Source organism: Euwallacea similis, chromosome 1, assembly GCF_039881205.1.
Source record: "Euwallacea similis isolate ESF13 chromosome 1, ESF131.1, whole genome shotgun sequence".
Classification (NCBI taxonomy): Eukaryota; Metazoa; Arthropoda; class Insecta; order Coleoptera; family Curculionidae; genus Euwallacea; species Euwallacea similis.
In genome coordinates this window covers 5027275-5052525 of record NC_089609.1, presented here as the reverse complement: position 1 = coordinate 5052525, position 25251 = coordinate 5027275, and the positions used below count along the sequence as shown (strand labels likewise).

The following is a 25251-nucleotide window of genomic DNA, read 5'->3' as shown; positions in this document are numbered from 1 at the left end:
TGAAAGCACCTAAGCGGATTCCTACTTCTGCATTCCATAGTCCATATTAATTTGCCGTTTAAAAATTTTGACAGCTGACACTGACATTTCGCCTTTTTCAGAAATATTTCAGATTCCAGTCCTCATATTTCATAATTTTCATATTCGCTTCAGTTACTGCTCGAGGCAGAACTGTAAGCTGCAGGTTCGCGGAATACAAAATTTTTGATTTATAGTCTTCTCCTGAGGCACGTAACTTAAAATCTGATTCCGGATAGAAAATGAACAAATCTATCACAGGTTCATCATCGCCAGTTCTTGAAATAGCATTCAGGAGAGCGTTTTTCTGTTTCGAAGTTCAGTAGAAGGAAGGCCGTTCTTTCAACTCTATTTTGGGGTCACTCGCCTTTTGGTAAGTGCAGTATGTTGGGTTTTTCATTTATTTATAATGTGCATGCTTGGTCAGTGTCAAGGTCTGGATGGCACATTTTTATTTTTCCTAAACACTTGGCATGGCTTAAACCTAGTTCTTAGTTGCAGAAGGTAAAATATTGTAAAGTAAGGAAAAAAAAGTGGACTTCAAAGTGAACCAATGACACTACATGGAACGTTGAATTTATTACATTGAGCACCCATTATTACTTCAATTGGGGCACTATTCTGTAACATCCAATTCTTTTACACCAAACATACCTTAAAAGCTGATATTCAAGTTAAATTATGTACAAGGTTTATGGTCCTTTCGAGCACATGGAAGAACCTACACTAAAACAAAAACTTGGGTGGAAAAATTTGTCCTTAGCAATATATTCTTTGATGGCTGTTTCAACCAATGTTAGAAGCAGAATCCACTGAGTAAAAAAATTGTAATTTATGTAATTAATTCAGGCAGAGATTTGAGTATAAAGCTTAATTTGGAGCATCATCAGGCTGTTCATCTTTAGGACTCTTTTGAACATTTGTAGTTCACCCACATGGAGTATTGCAAATTCCCTGTCTCAAATAATGCTTACATTTATTAAAAAAATCCCCAATCAGCTTAGTTTAGATTTTGAAGTGACATCTTGCAATGTAAAACAGCCATTTGAACATTTAACTCTCGTTCGTTGATATTTACTACCAAAAACGCCCCCTAAAAACAAAGTTAAACTGGAAGAACTCGCCAAATAATGCACAAAGAATAAGTTGAAATGTTGCCCCAGCAAGGAGTATGGAATTTTCTTCTGACACGTGCGGTCCTGTTAGAATCTTGATCGACGCAAATCATCAAATATTCCTGCAAGTTCACTTTTGTGCCAAAAAAGACCTAATCCTCGAATTTTGAGAATCGAATCAGCGGAAACCGTATTATTGTTATTGCACATATTGTGGCCTAAAAAAGCGCTAAAAGAAAAATAAATATTCAGCTCACGTGAGTGCCTGCTTGGAAAAAAATATTGAAAAAATGCGTCTTTCGCCGAGCCACATGTCGCACATCAACGACTCTTTTTGTGCAATCGGAATTTATGGTTTTTGTGAAAATTTTCTTTAAGATTTTTTGTAGATATAGAGTTATAGAGTTGGCCCTAAGGGTGCACCATTTTCCCATTGAGCGTTCGAAGTGCCAAATCAACGATTCTGCTAAATCGTTAATTTGCCACTTCAAACAGTGTAGAGCGCTTAAAAGTGTTCTTTCGTGATGATCTGATAAATGTTCTTTCTTGAAGACTGATGATTACCTGCTAGGTAGGTGTTTTCCCAGGTATCTTTCTTCCAAAAACCCATCAAACCTCTCCCACCATCCAACAATGCTTATTCACCTTATTTTTGTCTGGGTTTCCGAAAAATCAAATCCCAACAGGCCTTTCTCAGCTGTGACTCACCCGTCTTTAGGAACCTGAATAATATGTTTAGTCAATTAGTTTTACTTTGTTTCTCTCATTGATCCGGGATACACATAAATTTTCAAGAGAAGTGGGATAATGTGGGCACGGCTGGTGTATTAGCAGACTGCTTGACGTCAGTTCTTTAATCTTAGAACTGTTTTACGAAACGTTAAGATCATTCGGGTGCCTTCGTAGGAATTTTAAATTCAAAACCCAAAACAAACGTGGCCTATATAACCAGGGGGGTTTCCTTTCACTCGGTATTGTGAGGTTGAGCCTTGTGGTGGCAAAGTTTAGTGAATACCAATGGTAAGTGTTTGATTTTCGATTTTGAAACGTTCCAATTAAAATAAACTTTGATGCAATGCGAGGAGTAATTAACTTAAGGCAAGAGGAATCTGTAAATATTCCAATAAATGGGGCGTGGGTTTCCCCTGTTCTTGCGTTCTAACCCCGTGCTTGTGGCCGAGGCCGGCCCTGGCAAGTCTAGTGAAATTTTTAATCGCCGCCCCCTACCCCGAAGAAAAAATCGCCGCTCTGGGTGGTCACCCAATTTTGACTCCCTCCCCCCATGAAGTCGGAACTGTTTGTAGCTGCTCAGAATTAAAGAAATTTAGCCTTCTGATCTATTCAGAGTTTTTCGGATTTTTGCATTCTAACGCCATGCCGGTGACTCCTCAGAATAAATTAAAATTTAGTCTTTGGACCTTTTAGAAATTCACCTGATTTTAGCTTTCTATTCGCACGCATGTGACTACTCAGAATAAAGGAAATTTAGACTTCTGGTATCTTAAAAAAATATGTATTATATTAAAAAGGAATTGAAGCCTTCGAGGAAAAACTTCTCCAAATGTTTTTTCTTCAATTTCACTCGAAACTAACTCATTTCCGACGACGCAAACGAATAAATTATACATTAGTGCAATAAATCCATGAATCAATCGGTTGTTAAAAATCGAAATTGATTTGATTAATTAATCACTCTCGCTCTGACGCGTGAGGAAGCCGCACGTGTCCACTTTTGCTTATTGTGCAAAGAACAATGTTCAAAATATTTAGCGAACCGCTTAACTATATTTTGGAACTGTACCAAAAACAATAAAAAAAAAGTCTATTACCATTGTATTTTAAGATATATTTAACGGTTAAATCGTGGGATTATACAATCGAACAGTGATCCTCGAACTTCTGTTTTTTCTCGAGGAAAACCTTCGAAAAGGCACCCGGTTCGTTGACCGGGTAGTGTGGGATTCCCCCATAGCGCTTACCCCACTAAAAAGCTCTGGAATTCCTGTCCAAACCTGTGACGACGGGAAACTGTCCCTGGGAGGACGAAAACGTCGGAGTTGTCTCTTCGTAGGATCGCCGCATCCCATCCTCTCTTTTTCTTTGACCAGATGTGGCACTGGTGCATCGGCCCCATTTGATTTTGTCTTCGAGCATTCCTTCAAGCCATGACTCTGATGTTAATGCTTTTAGTTCTTCTCTTTGGGTGTCAAAACGACTGATCCGGACTCGACGGTGGGTTGGGTGCCTGAACTCCCTGGAAATTCCATGACCGCTAAGCGTTTGAATTATTGCTTAACTCGGGCCTGGTTTGCATGAAGTCTAGATTTCCAGGTTCGGAATTGATCTCTTAGTCCACTTGTCTTCTAAGCTCGTCCATCGCCGTTTCGTTTGAAAGATTGGCGTTCTGGGTGCTCTCCTGTCTGCCTCCGTCACCCGCGAGGGAACGCTGAAATGCGTTCTTTCTTCCAGCAGGGTGATCCATGGGGAGAGTGCCCGCTAATAGTCGCACTGCTTCGGGAGCTGCGGTGCGCTGCGCACAAGTGATCCGCAGCAGGGCTTTTCTTTGTGCGTTCCGCATCGTAGCTGCGCACCTTTTGATCCCCATCATTCCCTGTGTTGGGTGAACAATCTTCGAACTGCCGAAATGCCTTTGTTGACACCTCATATACTCTCATTTTTGGGTATTTCCACTAAAATTTTAATCAGACATTTCCGGATATTTACCTAACAGTGATTAGTACTATAACGTTTGATCGAAGTCCGCTTCTATATCATTAAATTAAACAAAATATATATTATATTCAGTACATTCAACATTATACGTTTTCAATATCTACCTATCAATCTCGACTGCAATTTGTGGTGGTACTAATAGTTATGAATTAACTCGGAATTAAACAACAATCATGCGGATATTTATAGTCTCTAGATAGGATTTTCCATTTATGCAACGAGACAAAAAGTACTGGTGTCTTTATGTCGCATCTCAAGATATTGGTAAAGTAAAATAACGTTTTTGCTTGCAGATATAACAGCAGCAGCGCGTTGTACCATCTTTATTGCGGATTGTGAATGGATGGCTGACAAATGGTGAATGGGACCATAGTGAGGAGGATTTAAGGTGAGTTTTGTGGCAATGTGGGTGTTTTGGGTAAAGATCGAAGTGTTATATCACGAAGCTAAGCTAGCACGGTTCGTTAAATATCCTGAAATTTGCGGAAATGGCAACGATGTTTGTTTTCGAAAATGCGCAGGCCCTGGGGTCCTCTAACCGGCAACGTTGCCTGCAGTGCGAGTTGGGCAAGAAAATGTTAGAATTAACGTGGAAGAAGCGGATATATTTAGATCTTATTTTCAAATACATACTAATGTTCTCATATTAATTTATTAGCAAGTAATTAAACGGGTTTTAGAAGCTAAATAATCGATAACTATATTTTTTTAGCGGTGCTCAGTTGTTTCGTTATTAAAGAAAATAAACTTCTGGACAAGATTAACGCATCAATAAAAATATTCCACTTTGATGCTAAATAACCCTTCTAAGCCCGCTGTCCGGTTTTAGAGATTTTTTTATTTAATCATAGGCCCATTCACGGAGAATCGCATTACATTTCCAACACCACTCCTCCATTATAATTGCATACTGGAGGAATCAAGCATGCAGTATTTTTTCCCTAAATTTTGGACCTCACAACGGATTATTTTAACGTTTAAAAAGCGTCTCCCTGTTAAACCACGTTCGAAAAGCATTTTTCCTAACTCTTCGTTTTTTGGTTCGCTTCGATATGTCTGACAATAAAAGAGCACACATTCCGCGCCTTTTTTATTTTTGCATCACACAATTTTTCCTTATTAATTTTCCGTGGGCTTTGAACCTCATTCGACTTTTAACGCGCATGCCGTCAAGGGACCCGTTGCTTCAAGAAGACATTTCTCAATTGTAATAATGACACTTTTGACATTGTGCTAATGACATTTTTGACAGCTATCCAAACTAGACGCAATGACGTGAAAACTCATATTGAGTTAAAAACTCCTTTAATAGCATGAAAATACATAGGAGATCCACCGCTTACCCGCAGCGAATTTAAAAAAAATCTGATTAAAATCATACATAATGTAACAAGACCTCGCGTTTTATCGGATAAACAGTATTTGTAAGGTCGAATTGTACGGGCGAAATGACTGTTGCCTAGCAAAAGCATGCTACACGAGCAAAACGACAAAACCCACGAACCACGCTTTAGGGCGATGGTTTTTTTGCTGGTATCGAGTGCTTTGGCTTAATTAATGATCGAATAAACGTGCAGACAACGTTCGTCAGATCGGACATGAGGTCGAGTTATATCCGGCTGGACAAGTGTCCGACGAATCGCTGCGATCTTCTGATCCTCTCGGCGTGCGCACTTTCTGCGTGGTCGGCATCTTTGTGCCAGTCACGATGATCCAGAAAGTGTACGCGTCGTTATTGGAAATGCTACTCAGCAGCAAAATCTGCCCTCTGTTTGTGTTTCTCTACGGAGCCCTTTATCGACTCGTCGATAGGTTTTACCATTTTTCTCACCGACAAAGGAAATCTGACTTAACGTGCGTTTCGGACCACCCGGATAATCATTACGTTAGAGTTCGATAGGGATTTAAAAATCGGTACTCTAGCGCCGCACGGTGAAACCGCCCCTAAGATTTTGTCGGCTCAGTATATGGCGGTACCGAATTGATCTTAAACCGAGGTTTTGCGGTAAGCGAAGTAGACGGGACATCGTGGACATTCACGGGTGCAAGCGTGACTCAAAAACGAATTTTTCAGCACAGGTGCAGCTCCTGCGTGAGCTTTCATTGACAAACACGAGTCGTGTAGTACCTTGGACGTTTACGTTACAACCTATAGAAAACAAATACTGTGAGTTAACCTCGGGATAGGCAGATTATGACCGATTTCCAGGGAACTGTTAACAGACGTCGACCTCGACCGTCATCCGCGGTAGAAGCCGGCCCGTCATATTTATTTTAGTCCGATATTGAAGGGGTAATACACAAATAAATTTTATTTACCTTTCGTCCTGGCACTATTTCAAGGGAACTGGTAAAAGGAGGTGCAGGTTTTCACCTACATTTTTACACATTTTCCCACGATTTTTTCTATTTTTATCCGCGTAAATTCGGATTTACTCGACAGAAGGAGGCCGAGAGCAAAAAAAGTATAAATAAATGCCCGGTAATTTATATGTTGTGTTTGATTATGTTGAGGGTTAATAAAGCGCAATTTAATGGTTCTGCAAGTGCTCCTTAGATTTATTTTTGCTTTGACGGAAAAGGGGAAATGGGCGATTTGCGGTATATTTATCGGGCAACCTTAACCCGGCCGATTCGGCGTCCGCTCCTCCCGCCCAACGTCCCTCTGGGTCCTACCTATAAAACAGCTTTGGACGGACTTCCGATCGATCAATCGATGCCCACCAAATCGTGCATATCAAATATTGCTTACGCACTAATTCAGCAGTCAAAAGAATTCACACCGGACAATAATATATTTCAATAAATAATGAGCTGCGTAGACCCAACAGTTTATGTCCCAATTTCGGGAATTTGGTTGTGAAATTGGCCGTTTGACGTCATCGGGCTTTTAATCTTGGAAACTTTTTGTGAAACAAGAACCGTTCAAATAAATTCGACCTATTTATTCCAATTAGATGTTCGAAAGTGAAAACGCACCTCGTTGTGCTCGGCAAATGTGAATGTAATGTGTGCAAAGTGAAGAAGTCATAGTCGATGGTGTGGAAGATTAATCTAGGTGAAAAGCGATTAAACATCGCTTTGAGTGAAAGTTTTTTAAGTCGATTTTGGGAGTATATCGGTCGTTGCCAGGTGACGGTCCAGCCCCGTGTGAGTATAAAAAGGAACTCTATGGTACAGTTTCCCATGACGAGCGGCTTTGTGACGCCCACTCGTCCAGCTCTATCACACTTTGAGTTTTTTTTACATGCGATGGCTATTTTTTTCAAGTTCCGCTTAGTTGACCAAGGATACTCAATTGCTATAGAGATGCGGTTATCGTTTAGCATCGCTCATTCATTTCTATGTCAGATCATATCAAGCGAATAAACTATTGGATGTCACAGCTTTTATCTGAGTGCATTTCGACTGTGGCAACTGCAATCCAAGCTCCTACCAGATGTGAGATTCGTTTACACCACAATTACCGCAGCGTCGTGTTGTGAAACGTCTAAAAAGATCCATAAAAAACAAAAGCAGAGAGATGTAGCCATCAGGAGTAGTTTTACTTCATGACAATGCACGTCTCTATCCTGCGGTACAGGCTAAAGAGCTGCTTAAGGATTTCGGATGGGAAGCCTTTGAGCATCCTCCGTACAGTCCTTACTTGGCACCAAGTGATTTTCGGTTGTTCGCTAGGATGAGAGTGTGGTTAATAAAACCACGGTTTAACACAAATTTGGAGGTGAAACGGTGTGGGTAAGATTGGCTTGGTACGCATTCGGCAGTTTGGCATGAAAAGGGTATAGAAAAACTTGATCCCCGCTACGATAAATGTCTGAATGTCTCTGGCGACTATATCGAAAAGTAGTTTGGACACATAAGCATCTTTTATGTATAATAAAACATATTTTGCCGATCTCATGTGCTGTTGCTAGTTCACCGGAACTTAGGAAAAATAGCTCTCGTATTTTCCCATTCTCAAAGCTCAAAAGTATTGATATTTTGGTGTGTACAGTCGCAAACCTTCACTGTACCAATGGGCTAAAAATAAGTAGTTCACAGGGTTTAATGTCTAAATAAATATATACAAATTCGTTTACATCTTTTTTTCTGTTTTACTAGATTTCGAGTTATTGGTATTGTACGAATGCCCGACACATAAATTCATTTTTATCTGTTTACACCATTGTTCGTGAGAGTGTGCACTACACAAATAATAAGGTTTTTTCGTGGCTACAGGCCAGTTTGTTTGTTAGTTGCTTAAGTTTGTTTCGTAGTCGAAGTGATGAATTGTTTGGAAGACCAAATTTTGTCTAAACTTCGTTCTTGAATTCGAAAGTGTAGTATGCATGTGACAACCTCACGCCGTGAGAGTTCTTTGATGTGTAGAGTACGAGTGCAGGAGGCTTCAAGAGGTGAGTTTTGGGCGCTTGAAAGGACGAATTTCGATCTAGAAAGAACTTTTACGCCATAGAGCAATTCTTATCTTCAAGTGGTTCTGTACGGATTTGAAGTGCCTTTTCGATTAATGCATAGTCGTGCCGTGTTAAATCCTGCATAATTCAGTTTTAAGTGGAGAACCTTCAAGTGGTCCTACCATGAGAACCTCATATGGTTTTCCTAATGTTTCATGTCGGATAGCTATTCCAGTGGCAAACATTGTTAAGTTAATCGCTAAAAGTGTTCGGTTATTGCCGTATTTAATAATTTCCTTGTTTTGGGGGTTGAAAAAACGTGTCCTAGTTAGAAATTCCAAAAGAAGCTCTGGAGTAATCAAACAAACTGTTTGTCGATTCCAGATCGGAACACAAAACTTATCTTTCGATCGTTTGCTGTAGCAGAGTCAGATAAGAGTAGGTTGTTTTAATTACCTGAAAACACCACTATGTTTAGATCCTCAACCCTCAAGATACTCACTGTAAGAAGGAGAATATTATTGGCACTGCCTATGGGCAAGGCATCTAGGGCAATTCTCTGCTGGCTTCTGAGGATAATGAAGGGAATCCACTCTCTAATTTCCTGGCTGCTGTGGTACCATTGGCTCAAATACACGGCCCTCCCCACTTTCATCATCTAAAACCCGGTTAAAATTGCTCAGTTGGGACGTAAGCTCTGGCCCCACCTGGTCTTCCAGGAGCTGTCCAGAATGGCAGCACACAAAAATCAGCAAGAGATATCCAGAGATGTAAACCAAGCACTTGAGACTACTGTCCCTCATTAGCTGATACCCCAGGAAAGCCAGGGTTACGGCCACCAACAAAGTGATGTGTCCTACGGTTTTTTTGTAAACCTTATTTAACCTGGAGCATAACCTGAAACGGCCTATAGACTTGCATAATCTTTATAGCTGTATCGAACTAACCTAATGGTGTCCTCGTGGTAGTTTACCCAATTGGTAAAGGCCTGGAACTGGGTTTCTGGGTTGGGAATAAGACACATTTCATCAAAAAGGGTGCAAAGGCCATTAGCTCTATCTGCAATTAAAAGGCTTGCGTGGTAAGTCAGGAAAATGGTGAAAACTATGCAGGCCATGAAGAACGAGGACATCATTTGGTAGACCAAGATAAAGCGTTTTTCTAACACTGTGAGGTGTATTTGTGAGGGCACCCATGTGGGGTTTAAAACCCCACACATTTTTGCTCCATTGTATCTCTATATTATTTAAGAAAGTTAAACTCGTCAGTTGACCGAAAACTATTAAATAACTCACCTTTTCGCACTCATTTTCGTCGAGAATTTCGAAAGTGGTGTAAACGACAAGGCCACTAGAAATGTAGGTTAATAGCACTTTGCCTAAGAAATTTCCTAGTGCCTTGAGCTTTTCAAACTGTGAGGATTTTCCGAACGGTTGGTAAGGCCCCAATAAGAACTCAAACAATTCCTTCCATTCCTTGTTGTGAAGGCCAAAGAGGATGCACCCAAGGGCAGTGCCAGAGTGACCTACGAGGTAGGCAAAGTTCTCTGGAATTTCACTGTAGTTTTTTTCTGAAAAACGGCTTTTTTTGTAGTGATAGTTACTGCAGGATTATGGGTAGTAGTACTTAACACGTTGGTAATAAAGAGAATGCCAATGTTAAGGGTGTTACCACCCCATATGAGCATCCAAAGATAAAAGAACGATTTTGAAGTCCGGCTGTTAGGGGCGAAGAATCGCAGACCTACGAAAAATAGGGCAATTTTGAGTAATAAGTTGTTATTCACTTGCTTCATCTTTGGGGTTTGGGACGAAAACACACATGGATGAGAAAAAACTTTGAAACTTTAATTTGTAGTTGTGGACCTCCGTGTATCGGAAAACAGTAATCAGTAAATTTATTATTTAATGGGAGCTAAAATGTGGATCAAAATAGGGCTAGACAAACATTTTTCAAATTTTTTTAAATCAATTTTAAGGCTCAGCTTACTGTAGTCCAGCTTGTTGTGTAGCGATAGATAACATCCATGGACACATTACAGACCTTCCTATAGTGTTAAACTATACACAGAGTCTCGTTCTACGTAGGACTCCTGCATTTTGGCTTTTTGTTTGATCTTTAAACGAAATATCCACTGATGACACACCAACATTGGGCCAACAGTTATATTAAAATTACTTGCATTTTTAGCCAGCGCTTCGAGTTAAACAGTTGGAAACATATGGCTTATGGAAGCACCAAAACCTTTATATTTCAATGCCAACATTTCAAAAACGGTTGAAAATTGGGCTGTGGAGATAAATGGCCGTTATAAAATACTGACAGAAATGAAGCTTAAACAACAGCTGACATCCCTCTACAAATGGTCTAAGCAGGGTAACTGCGCAAGCGTCTAGTTTGATTAACGTCAGCAAATCGGCCATTTTTTTAAATAGCACTCGGTGCGTAGTAGAAGAGCGCCGCAGCAATATTTGACCTTTCGAGCCAACTGACATGTTTCATTTTCGATAATTTAGAATTTCCAATCGATTCCAAAAGTGCCATAATATTGTTGCGATTTTGGGATTCGGAGAGTATACTCACTTTTAATGTAAACACTATTTATTACCTCAACAAATAAACACAACTATAATTCTCCAATAGTCAGTTAATACGTTATTACTAAACAATTTAATATCTTATTTTAATAAACGATACTTAATAAAGGTCTTGATGTATATAGGTAAAATCTTATTAGTTACAAAATTCCACAATTTTCTTGGAAACGTGCAAACATGAAGAAACATGTTACGTTATTCGACGTACATAAAAAGAAGTAATTAATCACACGTCAAGACATCTTCGCGATAGACCCTGTTTCATGTGTTTTTATCTGCGGGGGCCTCCCGCCGCAACAATACACATACAGGCTGTATTATTTAGGTGCGCACGCTATTGCTATCTCCGGAAAGAAAGCGAGTAGACAAATGTAATCAAAGCTTTTTTTACTTTAACGTCTTACGGCAAATGTTGATTTTTGTCGAGGTTTTTATTGCTTTAATGTAATGTTTTTGAGTATTTTGTGATACGTGTTTAACTCTAGTGTGGTGCAAAAAATAGCAAAGAGAAAGCGTACATTTTTTTCAGGACAGGTAGGCGTTTGTGCCTCCTATTCCTTCAAACAGTTCAAATGCATAAGGCTGTGCCGACTATTTGTAGGTAAGTTATGGCTCAACAGCAAGCGATGTCGCGTCTCATTGATTCTACTGATGATAAGGAGTCAATCTTGCCTTTAGCATGATAAATAGTGCGCCACTTTAAAGTGATTACGAACGAACATGCTTAATGCTCGTGATAGTTTTGTCATGGATAGATCTCTTCTAGTTTAAACTATTCCGTTTGCCCAAGCCTTTTTTCTATCAATTTCTCCTTCGATTCCAACATCATTTGTGATTTTCATTAGCGAGTTCAGGAAAAAGATGAGAATGGACCGACTTATCAGCCCCTTCCCTGGGGAAGCACTTTTGTGCTTCGTGCGGAATATCCCTCGGGGATTTTATGTATACTGTCTGAAAAGGAAAGATTAATTGATGAAAATCTGGAACTTCCTGGAATTTGTTTAAATTTGAGTGGGGGTTGTTCTAAATCAGGATCGAAGTAATTAGATTTGAAAAGCTGTCAAATCACTTACGATTTTTGAATTTGCCGGTAGCTCTGGGTAATCTGACGGCACGTGTTCCGCTGCGACGCCCTGTGTATGTTAAATGTTGTGCATCACAATTTTTCGATTTGAGTTTCTTATCACTAATTTGAATAAAACCATTAATAAATAATTTAACCTTCTGATGCGAGTTAGAGCTTTAAGTCCAGATGTCTTAGCTCTATACAGGGCGTTCCCTACTAGTATGTCAAAATTCAGGGGGTGAATCTGGGCATGATTTACAAAAAAAAATTCACACGAACACGGATTCGTGTTCCCGTCCTGTGTGAAATACAGGATGATGACTCTATTTTTAACTTTTTCCCTAAAAAATCCGTTCCGACATTAAATACTTTTGGGAAAATTGGGGGCGTCAAATTGATGCGGCGACGCGTCTTTTAGGGGGAAAAACAGTGTTTGAACTTCACCAGCGGCGTCCCCATTGATGTGATCCTGAACATTTTGAACGAAAAGTATGATACGCCACTGTTTTAAAAATGAAAGTTAGTTTCTGAATGCTCCATATTTCTGTCGAAAAGGGCATCTTGGATATTTTTCACGTCATTAACCGATTTTACGGGGAAAAATTTTTTAAAAGAACCATTTCCTGGCTAATATTAAAACTACAAGACTATTATTTATATTTTTCCATATATTAAAAAATTTGTTTTGCCATTTTTCAATATTCTTAAAAAGTATATTCACCAAGTTGCGCCCCATACGTGTGTGTGTGCAAAGGAATCTAGAGCACATCGCTGGCAGATTTCTTTCACGTTTAATATCGCTTAATTCCACATGATATTTTTAGTTTTTTTACGAGAACAAACGTTCGTTAATCAAGTAGTAAGTTCGGATTGAAACTGGAACTGAACTAAATCAATTCGATCGCGAAAAATCCCAGCACTCGCTCATTATAAATCTGGCATTATTTCATTCGCCTCTTAATTCGAATCTCTCTTCGACGGGAATTACTGAATAGGGAAAACCTTCGATTGATTTATGAAAATTCCAGATTTCCCGCTTCTGGATGTTTACCAGAGACCTCCGGTAGCTACCGGCTCGAAGGGTTAATGCGTTCGGAATTATTTATTTTTAAACTGTCGTCTTAAACAATGTTTTGCAGTTTTCAATCCTACATCAATATTTTTGGCCCGTTTCACGGAGTTTTCCCGAATATCGAGTGTTTACCATCTACCTGACCCAGGACGTCACTTGCCATGTCTCTGTGACGCATCTATTGATCACCACTGAAATTGGCCTGGTCACGAGTAACTCGGCGACGAGCGAAGGAGTTCGGTATCCAAACGCTGACACAAATTCTACTTTTACCTGCATTAATATCGTTATTCAACAGCTGTACCTAACAAAGAAATTCGGCCTTCAAGTGAACAATCGCCATTAGGCGTTTCGAAACTAACTGAAAGTTTTATATCTCTTCCTCATGAACCACAAAGAATATCTCCAAGGTAGTTATGGCGTGTGCAAATTTACAGCTGTAAGTTTCTCTCATTCGCGATTAGTGCAGGGAAGTAATGCGGTAAATACGTCGATGGGCATACGAATCAAACATATTTGTTGATTTAAGCAATTGAATCGTTCACTGGGAAAACATCTCACATTAGATTCTCATTGGCACTTCCGCGAAAGCTGCGTCACTTCAGACCAGCAAATGAAGCCGATTTCAGCGAGAAGAGCTGTAATGTAGAAACGGTGTAAGGTGATGTAAATCGTTTGCGATATTGATTTATCGAACTTGCAGCGAATGAAATCGTTGTTTGAGCTGAACAATTCGAGTTTCGGTGGGTGGGAATGTGTGATTTCACGGTGTTTGATGTTAGGAAAAATTGATATTTCGCACCTGCCGTTTGGTCCTCGATACGTTATTTATCGATTCGGAATCGCCTTAAAATATCTCCAGCATCAATTGCATGGTAAACGATGTCGTAAACGCCGGGTTTTGCTCGCGCCTACTACGCGACCAAACGGGGCTGCGAGCCGGGGCGCCGCGTTCGCATTGCGGCCGAAGTGGTGGCGACCCCTTTTAGTCACGTTCCCCCGATCGTTATGTATCGTTAATATTAAAAACACTGTAACGGGTGACGCATTTACATTAAAATCTCTTATCTCTGCATCGAGTGTTTGATGATGTTGTCATTATTACGTGCAATTTATTTAATCTTCGAGCCTGCACGTTCACGCCGATGAATCGACATTCTGCTTAGCAGGCCCTTTAAACTTTAGTGGTTTGCGCGTTTCTCAGATGATGGTCGTTCTCACTGATGTTTGCTCAATCCTCGAGATTAAAAGGAAAAAAAAATTGCAAAGCATCAGCTTGCCACGAAACCACCTGGTGTGCGGCCCGATTCGTGGCGAAGGTCCTAAGGCCCGGTTTCATGAGCGAGCGTTACCCGAGGGATTAACCCTGCGAGTCGCCTTTACCTAAGAAGGCCGGCTGTCAATTCGTCCATTCTCGACGTTTACCTCCAACGAACGCGGACTCACTTCGCAGAGTTAGACATGTGAAGTTCTGTAGATTTATTAGAATTCCCGTTAATAAACGCCGAAGTTTGGAGCAAAAACTGACGGGTTTGACTTTCACTTTCTAACCCTGCGTGCTGATATCAGTGGTAACTCGCCAAGAACGCGGGTTCAGGGTTACCCTTTCACCGGCGCTATAAAATAACTCCAATACTTGGGTACCTCAAGTTAACACACAGGGTGTCGCGTGCTCACAAAATCGGGTTTAATTCAGTTGCGAATTTAGTTGATTACGCGCCCTAACCGGGGAATTATCTCCAGCGAAGTACATTGGCGGAGAGGCATTTTGCTTCTGCGAATTTTTCGAAATTCGTCTCGAAGATCTCTCGAAGAAGTACACATTCAAGTGAGCCGCATCTACGCCACTGCTCCTTAACGTACATGTTAAGCTACAATGTTAACTAATTGTACATGATCCTTATTAGATTGTCCTCATTGGAATTCTGCGGCGAAACTGTGCCTTTCTGCTCGTGAGCTTTCAACTTAAGTTCGCTTTCTTGAGAGGTGCATCGAAGTGATTTCGAAGTGAGTTTAGTTCGTTTTAATCCGGGGTGGGCGCCTATCGACGCCTCAGCTACATCGCATATTGTTAACAATAAATCTAACTTCAACTCTACAGCTAATGGATTGTCCCCAGCAAAGTTCATTGGTGTAGCACGAGTGTTTTGCCGGTGAGAATTTTTTCCGAACGTAAAAGCTCCCTTGAAGCGTCACAACTGCTTCCCATCTGCGCCCGTGTTTCTCAACAAAATAAGTTAGAAATCTCATCAGTTAACACGCCGAAACGCATTGGCGTATCAGGGTACTTCTTACGATCAGGCAATGGCGTCCCGCAACTTTCGTTTGCATGCCCATTAATAAACACGTGAAAATCATAAAATCTCAAAACGGTCTGTAGTAAACTTTCCAATGGGTTTTAAAGTCGGTCTTCTGGAATTTATTTAAATCGCGAAATTGTTGTTTATTGTGGCCATTCTATTTCGGACTGGCAGTTGACAACTGAAATTTTCCTCAATTTTGATTTACGGCGAACGTAAAAAGTTTACTGCGAAACGCTGGGAAATACCCAGAATTTGTCAATGTTTTCCTCGTGCGTCTGTGTAAATTTAAACGTTTCAATTCATGCGGGGTAAAGTCGATTTAATTACTAATTAAATCTTGGAACTCAGGAACGACTCACGAAGCCATTCATTTCGCTGGTAAACAATGCACCTCAATCGGGTTTACAAAAATGAAGAACTCTGTTACGAGGCACACGTCAATTCAACGAATAGAGATTTTATTTATTTATTTATTTATTTATTTATTTTTGGTGAGCTCAAGGAAAATAAATCTTCTTGGTAAGACGACACTGAGAGCCCGTACTTTCAGCCGGCGTGGGATTTTTACCCAGTAAGAAATCCATGTTGTAGAGAATTTCAGACTTGGTGCCCATGAAGTCTTGACTCGTCCTCGGCAGTCGTCAACGACTGGGATTTGCTTTCTCTTAAAAACATCCCCTCTCACAGAGAGTTTACGAGTCCGGCAAAGTTCCCAAGTACCAAAACCGAGGGCTAACGCTCACATTTTTATTAGGGCCAACCGGCAATTATCGGCCAATTTCCTACCGATACCTTTAAACCCTAACACTTGGATGAGTAAACGAGGTTGATCTTTCGTTAGCGCGATGTAAATTTGACGAAACATGGTTGTACCCAAACTTTGGTGCTTGCAAAGAAAAGAGGTGGAAATTTTATTATACAGGGCGACCCTGAATTGAGGGTAATTGGTACTAAAATCTAGCTATACCGGGCGTATTACTAAAATGTGGTAATGAACATAGGCGTGACATGAGGGTACATTACATGAAGTTGCTGAAACGCAATGCAATTCATATGGCTTTGATTCAGGGAAACGTCTCCCTCTTCTAGAGGATTATTGTTCGTGCACGTTGTTGAAATGCAAGCAAAAATCCAAATTTCGAAATTAAAATCGAAATCACCACACGATTTATGGTTGGTGTTATAGCCCAAAACATCTTCGTGGCCACTCGAGTTTATATGGCTTTTTCAGTATACTTTTTACCTTGTTTACAGTACTTTTTTTTGTGCCAAGTTTGGTGATCGAGCTCGCGAAATATATGCTGTTTCAACTTAATAAAAATCACCGCTTGCCATGGAATGTAGATGCTTTCTCCCTGTGTAAATAAACGATGTGTCTGTTAGTGAAATTTGGGGATGCGTGGGATATCTATGGGCCTTGAGGTTTCTTCTACTTTGATAACAACACTAGCGTCCCAAAAGTGGGAGTCTTGTCTGAACCTGCTCATCGTTTGTATCGACTTTTGAATGCACCCTCTCGCAACCCTACTATGTGAGTAGGGTGCTCAGGAATTTTGTTGATGAATCTAATGAAAATAAATCCTGCATGAGCATAGGTTTTTCTGCTAAAAAATCTGAGTGCTGAGATTCAGAATATCACATCTGTTCGAATTTTCTCTCTTGTGCCAGAAAAGAGGAATATCCCCGTTTGGTTTTTTATGATAACTATTTAAGTAAACGAAATTATTGCTATAAGAATCGTTCAAAATACCTTCCACCAACTGCAATGCAGGCATCTATTGTTCCTCGAATTGGTCTACGTACACGTTGCAAAATTCGAGGCGTCTTTCGGGATATTTCATGAGATTCCGCAATTCGGTTTTTTTTAATTCCTCAGCGTTTTCAACTGGCGTTGTGCAAACTAGAGGTTCAAGGTAGTCCCAAAAGAAAAAGTCCAGTGCATTTAAATCGGGGGATTGAGGAGGGCGATTGGGATAAAAGTTATCTAGCCATCGACGAGTAATCCAGTTGAAATGTGATTGAACTTATCATGCATGAAATATATGTGATTTCGTAACTTCAGCGGCAATAGCTACCTCAAGAAAAGTCCAATCATAATATTATACGAGGTGCTGTAAAAACGTAATTCGATATTATCAAGTATGTCCCTATTAGCAACGATGCAGTAAAGCAATAAATTAAAAACGGATTTATCCCAATTATTCAACAATAACAATCGTCGGAAGACTCGTTTATCTATGAAATAATCTGCTAAGCTTTCGAGGAACGCACTTTAATATCTGGTGCTTTGAAAGACAGGGGGTAAAGGGATTATGGCGATTAATAAAAGATTAGCAACAAATTTATGGAATGCAGGTGATAATACAACTCACGCGCGTCGTGAGTGATTAACTAGTATTACCTTATAGCTATACCTGCTATGTTTGTAAACAAATAATAAAGAAAGCTCGGTTATTACCAAGTAGTCTTCTGACGCAATATACGTTGACTTCATGCTATCTACTAGAAATAAAAGGAATATTAATGCATTTTCTTAATAGAATCATTTAGGCTGCGATTATGGGTAATCCTTTGATATATGACGTTCTGTAATCACTAACTTTTTCTTTGATATTTATTATTCCTATTTCAGATCTGACAGTCTCGTTGATATCACAACTTAAGACGACGGACTTCTGACGTAGTTTGGGTTGTAAATATTCGTGTAAAATGGGGAAATTCGAAATTCAGTCGATGCCCGTCCAAAAGAGTGAGAACAATTACATCTGCGTGCATTCCACTTGCAAGGAACTGTACTTCAACGGAGGGTCTAACGTTCCCACCCAAAACTCCAACGGGATTAGTAAAGCGTTAGTCAATGGATTCCAGGAAATGGGCATCGCCCAGAACGGTTTAGAGTCCACTGATGTGGCCGAGGAGGAGGACAGCGAGGAGGTTCTGGACGGCATTCCGCAGGGAATGGAAGTGCTCACGAATCAGGTTGCTGGACATCTCATAAACGATTCAGGGGGCGTTGGTAAATTCAGTGCTTTTGCTGTAGATGTGAGGTAATTATTCGATCGAATTGCAGGAATGTTGAAAAAGGATGGCCTGGCTTTCAAGCCTCTGTTGAAAAAAGAGTGTGCGGAGAGGGAGATTAAATTGTACGAGCATTTAGACAGGACAGTGGACCGGTCTCTTATTGAAATGCGACAACTTGTGCCAAAGTACCATGGGGTTCAAAAAGTGAGTAAAACGTACCCTTCCGTCTTGCTGTGAATAATGGTTAAATCGTGAACCAGCTCTGAAGTAAAATTTCGGAAATGTCCTGTGAGCACCCTTCAGTTTAACGAGAACGGCCAGACTTGATAGGGGGAACTGATTGATTATACCATGCTGGCGAAGTGCCGTAAAAGGCACTTTAATAATTTTTTTAAATTATTTTAAGCATTTGAGAACTGCAATTGCCACGATTAATAGGCCCGCATTCGGACTATCGCCTTGGAGAATTCCAACGTGTTTCCAAAGAGGGAAGTAGCCCGTTTGTGGTACGATCGCGCGTCCGTTTTTAAGTTGATTATAAGGGGAATTTACGAGATTAATAAGTTCATACTGTCGCCCTGTAGAATACTAATAGTTTATCGTCCGTTCTCTTCTATGAGTATCGAAGAATAGATGCGAATGAACAACTGGCGCTTCTCGTAAGCTCGAAGGGCTAATCTTCTAGTCCTTCGCGCAGGAGAGAAAACGAGTCAAATATAATTGAGCAAAATTATAATGCGACTCCGTCGCATTATGAAAGAACATGCTAGTTGTCCCATTTGAAGCTCGTTCGAGTCAAGATAACACAAAAATGATGTTTAGATTTGTCCATTCAAACATCCTCTTTTTCCTAACATACATGACCTATACATTCGTAACGGTTGCTCTGACTCATTGTAAATGTGTATGACTAAAATTCTTGAGGTATAAATACCGATGTGATTTCAATGTTTGGAGTGTGTTTTATATTACATCTGCCATGTCACTTGCGTTGATACGATATTTATACCGCAGAAAAATCGCTTGTATGATGAGCGATATAGGGGAAATCTTCGCAACTATTTTTAGTGTCTTTGATCTCTGCGATCGGGACAAATCCCGCTATTTATAACGTCACAAAAGATGAAATTTGAAATCAGTCTTATTAAAATTTTTGTTTGTTTTCTGAGCAAGTAGAGCTCCACTCTGTTCTCCTTAAAACATAATTTATTGGTGCCGCATAAATAATTATTTCCACAAGAAAGGCCAAACAATCCTTGCTGCATGTACAATTCGGCAAATATTTACCTAAACATTGTCTTATGGTCGAGCAGAGGCTGTATTGTTGAAAGGACGCGTGCTAAAACTTTCCAAAGTTTACACTATACTATCTCGGGCCAGTGATAGATTTATTATGAAATCGAATTAAGTGCCCGTATAAAAAGGAAATTCAAATAAACACTGTCTAACTAGACCTACACCTGGTTTACTTTTGTTTTAATGCCGCTGTGGTTTAATTTGCAGCTAAAAATTAAAGACAAGGAAATAGATTTCCTGGTTTTGGAAGATTTGACTAAGGACTTCAAGGAGCCCTGCATTATGGACATTAAAATCGGAAGGAGGACGTGGGATCCCCATGCTTCTTATAACAAAATTATTGCTGAACAGGCAAGAATTCGTTGTCGGTTTACCTGAAATCGTGTAATAACCAAGTTTTTTATTACAGAACAAGTATCACGAATGCAAACGGGATCTTGGCTTCTGCATACCGGGGTCCCAAGTATATAAAATAGCCAATAATCAACTAGTCAAGTATGATAACGAATACGGGAAGAAGCTGGATAAAGACGGTGCCAGAGAAGGTAAGCTAAACGACTTTTTCCTGTTTATGATTCTTTTGCTCGTTCATGCGCACATAAAATCACCGACATTAATGATTTAAGTGGGAAGGCGAAACGTTGGCAAACTGCATGAACATTTTTCATTTTCATCTTTTAGAAGTATCTAAAGTATTTTTAAAACAATAGCCGCATCAATATCCGATTCCGTGTTTCTGTTTATACAGAGCGAATTTTTAAAGTGTTACAACGCAATTACTCTCACTGGTTTTGAGTAGTTGCTATGAAAAATTTGTAAAAAAATCGCCCTGTATCGCAGTCTGCCCAGATTTATGGGGTTTTTATCGCCTTCACGTTGTTGTGAAGTTCGTCCCACACAATATGTCTGGTAATAATAATTATTATTGCCCAAAGGCAACAGATTTATTCAAGGTGGCTCTTTTCATATTTGAGTGTTTCCTAGATTTTATTTTAAACTGGAACTATTTCCAGTAAGTGAACAAGTTACACAAGTCTTGTTCAGTTCCATTAAAATATTATTGGTTTCGCCACGTGACAATCACGAACTGGTCACTGTTTCCACATCACTACTATTATATCCAAGTTTGTGTCAAAATGGTCCCAAATTAAAGTGGATAAATAAGTTTGTGTTTAGAAAATATCCAAGAAAAAACAAGTTTGTCAATTTTTATATATCTATTTTCGCCTAACTATTTTTGAAGAGGAAAACACCTAAAGTGGGATTATTTCCCTACAGCACCTGTCCGAGAGATAAAATATGGAGGTGATGAAATTCCACACACTGCAATTTTTCTCCCTTTTTTTATTTCCTTCTCGGGGTGGTCCTGATTTACCTACAATTGTATTTTTACACATTCAAAGGCTCTGCCATTCAGGATGCATTTAGGTCAGTGGCACACCTCATTCTTCTTGTTCTCTCACCTGTTTTCACAGTTCACAGTTTCACAGTTCTCTCACCTGATTTGCTAAGGCAAACATAATGGGATTTTTTGTAAACTTCTCGCTTTTAGTTGTTTCCCCTCTCGGTACGGCCCCGCTTTAAGTCCAATCGACTTACAAGTTTCGGTTTTGAGTGTAAAATTTCTTGAAGATTCAAGATTTATTATAGACAGACGCACACCTAATGTTATGATGAATTTTTGAAGTGAAGCATAATGAAATATTCTTAATACCCACAAGATCCTTCAAGAACCACTTGTTCTGCTTATTTCAAATATTACATAGTAAGCACATCTGTGGTATTAAGCCTGTGGGAAAAAATGTTAATATTGGTTACCACATATTCAGAATTTTTTACAATTTCCAATTAACCTGTGTATAAATCCAACCAATCTGATTATAATTCTAATTAACCTCATACAATTTTTCTTTATAAAAGTGTTTGTTTTCAGCGATAAAAATGTTCCTCAATGCCGACACTCACCACTTCTGCCGAAAACTACTAGTGCAATTATTAGCGTCCTTGTGGCAAATCCAACATTTCGCTCGAAGTCAAAGGAGGCTCAAACTATATGCCACTTCCATTTTATTGGTTTACGACGCGCGAAGGTTGAAGGAGCATGTCGAGGTTAAGAAGCCAGTGAAGCAACATCCTAGGCCATCGTTAGTTAGACATCGAAGTTTATATAGGTAAAAACAAAAACGAACTCTTTTTAATTCAGTAAATTCGTCCGGTTTGACGTCTAAAGTAGAGCCAATAGATGAAAGTATTGGCCACTATTTAGATAAGAAGATAATTTCCATAAAAATCAAATAACTTTTCCTTTTAAGACCACTAAGCTTGGCTCAACTAAACAACGGCTGCGAGCGAGTCCCCACAGGATTTAGTGGTCAATTGACGCCCGATGGGCCAATCCTAAAGTATCCCTGCAATAAAATTGTCAACATGGATTGGCCGAAAGCCGTGAATAACAATAACACTTGGCAAAAGTCGATCCACACTTTAAGGCGAACTCATTCGTTCCAGAATAACTATGACAAAGATGTACAGAATAAGAAACAAAGCTACAGCTACATTTTGGACGACTTGTGCAGTGAGAGTAAAAGTGAGGTATGTATTCCCTCTTTGTCCTCCGCCTCCTCTTGATATAATTCTGTTTAATGTATGATCTTGTTGAGATGTATGCTTTTCAGGTATGGGCCACAGCAAAATTAATCGATTTCGCTCACGTATACCTATCTGACAGTACAGAAGTCGATAGGAATTACCTGGACGGAGTCGAAAACTTAATAAAAATGTTTGAAGATTTCCTTTCTGAGACTGAGGAATAATTTCCCTATATTACTAAAGTGTAAGACTCAAAGATTATAAATGCATATTTAATTTTACAATATGTACGTACTTAAATTATTTATATTTGCTTATCATTTCTCATTTTTGTTTTAAGCCTAATTAAGTTACTTAACGACCATTTGTGCCAAAATTATTTAGTGGCTTTTAAATTTTTAATTAACGAAATCATGGCATAATTAATGACTTCATAAACTATCAAATCTGCAGGAAAGATTAGGTTTTTTGTAAATACAATCCTAAGAGAATCCAATTTAATTTAAACTTTACGCTTAACGCTCCATATTTGTGGGGTAATTCATTAATGTTTTAACCGAAAGAAAAATCTTAAATGGGTCTTTTTAGCTATTGAAAAGCATTTTTATTGTCTCTGCATTTGCTATTAAAAGGTTTGAAATGTCTACAAATTTCAGACCAATCCATGAGATGATTAAAGAGGTTGTCAAAGCAAGTAGTTAATTATAAAATAGAAACAATATTATTCCACTATTAGTGAAATAATATAATGTATGCAATTGTTACATCACCAGGTCTAAAAGGCGGATAATTTAATTTACCTCAGTTTATCATTTTGGTAAGTTAGAGGGTTGTGACGTTTTTTTTTTACAAAAATACGTGACATAAGTGTTAAATAAAGTGATAAATTGGTTGTTGTATTCAGTCAAATCATCAACACTTTGGTATGGTTCCTTTAAGAGTTCAACAAAATCGCCTTTCTGGCTAAAATGGCGAATGAACAGCTTTTTATTATCTCTACTGTCGCAGCCAAGCCTTTCATATTCATCACCCCTTTGGATTTATTTTCTAAGTAATACTTCAAGCTACATAAATAGGAGAGAGGAATTGGATAAGTCGAGTGAAGCTTGTAAGATTCTAAAGTGACGAAAATTTATAAGAAGTTTAAAATTTTATTTTTTTTTCCTGAGAAATAAACAATTCGCAAATGCTGCAATAAACATTAAAAGCAAATAATTTGAATAAAATTTCCGTTGCTCTTAGAGCAGTAATTAATCAACTATAAAGGATGGAATATACACGAATCATTATTTGAATAATCAGCCTTATTACTTGTTATATTTATAATATCCCTCTCCTGTTTTGACTCCTAATTTCTTCTGTTGTACCAGTTTTTGAGTAGAACTGCAAGGCTTAAATAGTGGATTATCAGGATACTTCTTGTACCATCCCTCGATAACAGCTAACGTCGTGTCAAGACCAACGTAGTCCGCAAGTTCTATCGGACCCATGGGATATCCAGCACCTAATTTCATTGCTGTGTCGATGTCCTTTGGTGATGCGTCACCTTAGAAGAACAGGAAAAATCTAAATGTAGATCGAGTGTTGTATCAAAAATTACAATAATGTACCTCTCTCCATTAGTCGAACAGCTTCAGCCATGTAAGGCACTAAAAGTCTGTTAACAATAAATCCGGGAGTGTCTTTGCATGTTACACAAGCCTTGCCGATAGATTTTCCCCATTCTAAAAAGGCTTGATAGGTCTCTTCGGATTGTTCGGGAATTCGGACTATTTCCAAAAGTTTCATTACCGGTACAGGATTAAAGAAATGTAAACCTCCAAATCTGAAAGAGTATAAGCCATTCAATAGGTGTTTGATAAGATTTGATTCTCATTCATGAATAGTATTTTTATTCAAAGACCTACCTATCCTTTCTGTTCACAACTGAAGCAATTTCACTGATTGATAAAGAGCTGGTATTGGATGCAAACAGTGTTTTTGGGGGGGCTGCACTGTCTAGTGACTTAAAAAGCTTGTGTTTTATGTCAATATTTTCTACAATAGCTTCTACAACTAAGTCAGCATCTTGAACAGCTCCTGAAGGATCAGTGGATCCTGTAATAAGTTTTTTGGTGTTAATAACATGTTACATAATTTTTCATTGAACTACTGTTAATTTCACACTTAGTACATACTATTAGTACATAATATTATTGATTTTTTATAGCCAAATGAGACCTCCCATTTTCTGAAAACTTCCAACAAGAAATAATACAGAAACAAGCCTTTTCTCACCTTGAATTCTACTTCTGACTGCATCCACAAATTTTTGTGTAGCACTAGCATCATCCTTATACAGTTTCTTAGCAACTCGATTAAGGTTTGTACCTATACTAGCTTCAGCTTTCTTCAACAGTTCTGGATTAACTTCTACTAAAGTTACATGATTTCCATTTTGGGCAGCAACCTATCACAAGCAATGCCAGGAATAATTGATTGTGACAAATAGGTTATGGAATTGAACATACATAGTCACAAAATAAAACAGATAATTGAAAGAACAGCTGCAGGGCAGTTAAAAATTTAATCTGAATGTTGGTTTTTAACCAAGAGGGGGATGTAGGTAGACTAAGAGGAAATAGTACAAATAATGGCTGAACTGCTGAGTGTTGTGATTTAAAAGAGGTAAGTTTGGTTTTTCTTTTGCAAGGACTCAGTAATAGAATTTAGCCTGAAGAGAAAAAAGGGCACTAGAGTTTCTGTGTGAACACAAAGGAGCACATATATTGCTTGGGCTAATCCTATGAACTTTGAGCCTTCGTAAATGAACAACCAAATATAATGTGCTACAATATTTCACGGTAACAATTTCATGAATTGTAACCCTTCTGACACTACCCCTAATTAACATGTAAGAGAGTTTTTTTACCTGAGCTATCCCTGAACCCATAAGCCCACCCCCAATGACTGTAACGTTTTTGATCACGTTTCTGCTACTGGTTGTGGAAAATGCTCGTTTCAAGACTGCAAAATTAGTCATCTTTTCACAGTTACAATACTGG

At 39.0% G+C, this 25251-nt stretch overlaps 3 protein-coding genes across 5 annotated transcripts; 1 reads left to right on the top strand and 2 right to left on the bottom strand.

Moving 5' to 3' along the window:
• The first annotated feature begins 114 nt into the window (after positions 1-114).
• Ipk2 (Inositol phosphate kinase 2) lies at positions 115-22493 on the top strand. 3 transcript variants are annotated; one of them, XM_066395728.1, is made up of 9 exons: positions 115-391; positions 4160-4254; positions 17934-18317; positions 18372-18526; positions 19826-19969; positions 20028-20163; positions 21552-21789; positions 21931-22210; positions 22294-22493. In XM_066395728.1, the coding sequence occupies exons 3-9, from the start codon at positions 18011-18013 to the stop codon at positions 22429-22431; spliced, it is 1398 nt and encodes a 465-aa protein (XP_066251825.1). In that variant the 5' UTR covers positions 115-391; positions 4160-4254; positions 17934-18010; the 3' UTR covers positions 22432-22493. The 3 variants fall into 3 exon arrangements, with proteins under 3 accessions (XP_066251825.1, XP_066251842.1, XP_066251834.1); XM_066395745.1 differs by lacking the exon at positions 115-391 and adding an exon at positions 1856-2153; XM_066395737.1 differs by lacking the exons at positions 115-391; positions 4160-4254 and adding an exon at positions 8116-8263.
• On the bottom strand, positions 8663-10058 carry LOC136410145 (odorant receptor 67c-like). The gene is made up of 6 exons (XM_066392192.1): positions 9890-10058; positions 9559-9833; positions 9211-9500; positions 8971-9160; positions 8766-8921; positions 8663-8719 (listed from the first exon to the last, which is right to left on the bottom strand). The coding sequence occupies exons 1-6, from the start codon at positions 10056-10058 to the stop codon at positions 8663-8665; spliced, it is 1137 nt and encodes a 378-aa protein (XP_066248289.1).
• LOC136412683 (hydroxyacyl-coenzyme A dehydrogenase, mitochondrial-like) lies at positions 22464-25251 on the bottom strand. The gene is made up of 5 exons (XM_066395832.1): positions 25119-25251; positions 24485-24656; positions 24115-24304; positions 23818-24032; positions 22464-23753 (listed from the first exon to the last, which is right to left on the bottom strand). Exons 1-5 carry the CDS (start codon positions 25227-25229, stop codon positions 23515-23517), a joined length of 927 nt encoding a protein of 308 aa, XP_066251929.1. The 5' UTR covers positions 25230-25251; the 3' UTR covers positions 22464-23514.